Consider the following 4,906-nt stretch of genomic DNA (forward strand, 5'->3'; position numbering starts at 1 on the left):
GTGGTACAGTAACCAAAAAAGGTTGGGAACCACTGGCCTAGCGGTTAGATCATTGGGCCAGTAACCGTAAGGTTGCTAGTTTGAATCCCCGTGCCGGCAAGGTGAAAAAATCTGTTGAAGTGCCCTTGAGCAAGGCACTTGACACTAATTGCTCCAGGGTTGCTGTTGATAATGGTAGACCCTGGCTGTGACCCCACTCTCCGAGGTTGTCTCAGGGAGAGTGGGATATGAAAAAAACACATTTCCAATTCACATGTGTAAAACAGGACAGATATAAGCACCCACCAAATTATTATTATTGTACCGGTACTCTGCCACTCCCCCTACATATTTCTTCATGGCCGTGTCAGAGCTCATCCCATAGAACAGCTTGATCTTTTTGCCATTCTTCTTAATTACCTCTCCGGCACACTGGTCGTGGCCAGCCAGCGTGGCCCCCAGCATCACAAAGTCAGCTCCCGCGCCTAGAATCACACAGACACAACCCTGTTCAGAGTGGGGCAGGCAAGGCAGTATCTTGGAGTGATACAGCACAACGTATGCTTCCCAAATGGCATCCTATTCCCAATATAGTGCACTACTTTGACCCGGGCCCTATAGGGAATAGGATACACACAATGTCAATTTGGGACACATACAATGTCACTATGATAGTATGATTTATCAAACCAGGACTCACCAAATGCGTTAGCCACATCGCCAGGACAGCTGCATCCGCCATCCTGGTGAGATAAGACAAAACGTATTGAGCAAACATTGTGGAACGTTCAGTGGTTCATTCTCTCAAAGGGAAAGCCAGGCGGAACCAAGCAGTGCATACCTTGCTGAGGACGTGTGCCATCTCAACGGTGCCCGTGGTGTCCATGTTGGCAGCAATGATGGGGATGCCATGGTAACTCTGCTTGGAATTACGGAATGTGAACATCCTCTGTAGGTCCACCTGTGAGGAGGGGAGCACAGTAACAATAAATAATCATACTGTGTCCCAAATGGCACCCTATTCCCTATATAGTGCACTACTTTTGACCAGAGCGCTATGAATCCTGGTCAAAAGTAGTGCGCTACGTAGGGAATAGGGTGCCATTTGGGACACAAGCCAATAAATCACAAATTGTATTCATAAACGCCTATCAAAACATCAAAAGGCACAAATGCACATCATAAAAAGTAAGAATGAAAGAGGAAACTACACAGATATTGAGCACTAGGAATTGTGGGTATACGGCCTAATGTCAGGACAGTTGACATAACATGACCGAATTGGAATGACCAGTTAAGTTGTGGTAATGCATAACATACAGGTTATGTTTGCTGGATTTGCCCCAGAGTGATGGCCTATATTGAAACTGGGATCATGTTTTAGGGTTTAAAGATGTTAGAACACTGGTATGGAAGTAGATTTATAAACAACAACATATGTTCTTGTTTCTCCCCGAGACGTCTCTCCATCAGGGGTCAAATTAATGACAGTGGTGGCAACAAATAACCTATTCTCCATCCTTCAATCTAATTGAATCACTAATCAACGAACCAATGGCTGGTAGTGGGTTTATTATGAACGCATAATATTGTGTCAACTACAGTAAAACGACACATTAAAAAAGGCATTGATCTCAATCCTCTGATGATGATGTCTCATTGTTTCCTCAGCCTGCCTGGGTTCATCATGAATCAGCCTGAGCCTCAGCCTGCCTGGGTTCATCATGAATCAGCCTGAATCAACCTGAGCCTCAGCCTGCCTGGGTTCATCATGAGTCAGCCTGAATCAACCTGAGCCTCAGCCTGCCTGGGTTCATCATGAATCAGGTTGAGCCTCAGCCTGCCTGGATTCACCATGAATCAGCCTGAGCCTCAGCCTGCCTGGGTTCATCATGAGTCAGCCTGAGCCTCAGCCTGCCTGGGTTCAGCATGAATCAGCCTGAGCATCAGCCTGCCTGGGTTCATAATGAACCAGCCTGAATCAGCCTGCCTGGGTTCATCATGAATCAGCCTGAGCCTCAGCCTGCCTGGGTTCATCATGAATCAGCCTGAGCCTCAGCCTGCCTGGGTTCATCATGAATCAGCCTGAGCCTCAGCCTGCCTGGGTTCATCATGAACCAGCCTGAATCAGCCTGCCTGGGTTCATCATGAATCAGCCTGAGTCTCAGCCTGCCTGGGTTCATCATGAGTCAGCCTGAGCCTCAGCCTGCCTGGGTTCATCATGAGTCAGCCTGAGCCTCAGCCTGCCTGGGTTCCCCATAAAAAAGATGCAAATAGAGCTTCAGATGTAGGACAGAATAGATTGTGTCTCTGTCTACGTCCCAAGTGACACCCTATTCCCTATATAGTACACTACTTTTGAGAGCCCTATGGTGCATTATATAGAGAATAGGGTGCCATTTGTGACGCCCACTCAGTGTCACACTCAGTGTCCCCTATGGGCCCTGGTCAAAAGTAGTGCACTATATAGGGAATTGGGTGCCATTTGGGAATATGGTGCAAGCCTGACTCTCTCATGTCATACACTGTAAAAACAAAAAAAACAAAAATAAAAGCACCCAAGAATCTAGTTGTTTCAACCAATCATTATTCAGTAACTGGTTCCACAGCCTTGTTTTAGTTTACTCAACTCATCGGTCAAAGTGTTACCTGAATTTAACATGTTTAGTTGGCCCAAACCTAGCTCCAATATGAGAAAACGTAGGCAAAATCTTCAGTCAACTTAAAATGATGGGTTTGCTCAATTTGTCTCATATGTTCATTCAACTATAAATTATGATTTTTGGCATCTTACCTGAAAAAAAGGCTGTGGAACTAGTTACACACACATACACACACACACACAGAGACTGTGGATTGTTCTCAACAATGAGGCATATTCCATTTTGTTAGCGTTTAACAGTGTGTCATATCATGCCATTCATGTCTCATATCATGCCATTTCATGTGTCATATCATGCCATTACATGTGTCATATCATGCCATTTCGTGTGTCATATCATGCCATTTCGTGTCATATCATGCCATTTCATGTGTCATATCATGCCATTTCATGTGTCATATCATGCCATTTCGTGTGTCATATCATGCCATTTCATGTCTCATATCATGCCATTTCATGCCATTTCATGTCTCATATCATGCCATTTCATGTCTCATATAATTTTTTTTAATATTTTTTTTTGTCATTTAGCAGACGCTCTTATCCAGAGCGACTTACAGGAGCAATTAGGGTTAAGTGCCTTGCTCAAGGGCACATTGACAGATTTTTCATCTAGTCAGCTCGGGGATTAGAACCAGCAACCTTTCGGTTACTGGCACAACGCTCTTAACCACTAAGCTACCTGCCGCCTGCCATTTCATGTCTCATATCATGACATTTCGTGTCTCATATCATGACATTTCGTGTGTCATATTATGCCATTTCATGTCTCATATCAAGGCCATTTCATGTCTCATATCATGTCTCTCATGACATCACATAGCGGTATAGGTGTTGACAGGTGCCAGCCAGACAGAAACATTGTGAACACCGTTATCATAATAAACCTCAAGTCTGTAGGGAGGGAAAGATGTCAGTGCCAGGCAGACAGTGGGAGAAGGCACAAACAGACACACACACGTTGACGTATGCACACACACACACACACACACAGACCAGCATGCAGAGTCAAACACACACACGAGCATGCACGCACAGGCGCACGCACATACACACACACATACCAGCCCTGCTGTGGGAAGGTGACCTCCACACACACAGGGGAGGTTACTGTGTTCTGCTGTAGCAAGCTAAGGAACAATAAGAGTCCTTCCCACACAGAGATCCTCTATATCACCAGTTCTATATGTAATCCTATGGTGTCCTGTCTCTTTCACCTCTTTTCACCACTGACCCTCCACAACTGACCAACCCAACATAGCTGTCATTTCTGACTCAACACATATTTGAACATTGTACATAAGACGCAATGCTCTTGGCCCCCTTGGGAGCATAGGGTGTCTGTCCACCATGACTCCACCTCTCTCTTTTCTGTGCTAACAAGACAAAGCTCATTAGACATCAGGACATCAGGACAGCAGAGTCACTGACCACCTTCCGGAGACACTTGAAACCCTACCTCTTTAAGGAATAAATCATGTCTCATATCATGCCTGGAATAGTATAAAAGTAATCCTCCTACCCACCCCCCCATAATAAATAAGTTGAATGCACCAATTTGTAAGTCGCTCTGGATAAGAGCGTCTGCTAAATGACGTAAATGTAAAATGTAACATCTACAACAACAACAGCAGCAGCTGTAAAGGCTGGTTTATAATACCCCATCCTTTCCTTACCTCTAACCTGCTTCTCTCGGGTCTGAACAGGACATCTTTAAAGGCTGCTTCTCTCGGGTCTGAACAGGACATCTGTAAAGGCTGCTTCTCTCGGGTCTGAACAGGACATCTGTAAAGGCTGCTTCTCTTGGGTCTGAACAGGACATCTTTAAAGTCCAGCTTCACGTCCACCCTGGGCATGATGGCCTGTCACCTCAGGGATGTTCCAATCCCTGTCCCAGTCCAATAAATCACTAGATCAATATAGAGCCTGTGGTCTGGTCTGCTGAAACCCAGACATTAGCCTACCCTGAACCTATCCAGATGCACCAAGTATTTATAGCATGCTAACAGGCACTCCTCTCCCAGCAGCACCTATGGCTTTATTTGGTTTGGTCTCTCTCACACACACACACACACACACACACACACACACACACACACACACACACACACAACTGAGAGCTGTGCAGAAGGATAGGGAGGTAGCCACAGTTGCAGCACTAGTAGTAGCGGTATTGTCACTGGCCACCTGACACACATTCATGTCAGATGGACCTATCACTGCAGAGAACAGCAAAGCTGCTGACAGAACCAGGAAGTGCTGGAG

The 4,906-nt window shown here is 45.6% G+C and overlaps 1 protein-coding gene across 1 annotated transcript; it reads right to left on the reverse strand.

Moving 5' to 3' along the window:
• Nucleotides 1-231: 231 nt before the first annotated feature.
• Nucleotides 232-4,648, reverse strand: LOC121542368 (GMP reductase). Its single transcript, XM_041851770.1, has 4 exons — nt 4,318-4,648; nt 821-940; nt 680-722; nt 232-464 (listed from the first exon to the last, which is right to left on the reverse strand). The coding sequence occupies exons 1-4, from the start codon at nt 4,495-4,497 to the stop codon at nt 250-252; spliced, it is 558 nt and encodes a 185-aa protein (XP_041707704.1). The 5' UTR covers nt 4,498-4,648; the 3' UTR covers nt 232-249.
• Nucleotides 4,649-4,906: the final 258 nt, after the last annotated feature.

Source organism: Coregonus clupeaformis, chromosome 28, assembly GCF_020615455.1.
Source record: "Coregonus clupeaformis isolate EN_2021a chromosome 28, ASM2061545v1, whole genome shotgun sequence".
Lineage (NCBI taxonomy): Eukaryota > Metazoa > Chordata > Actinopteri > Salmoniformes > Salmonidae > Coregonus > Coregonus clupeaformis.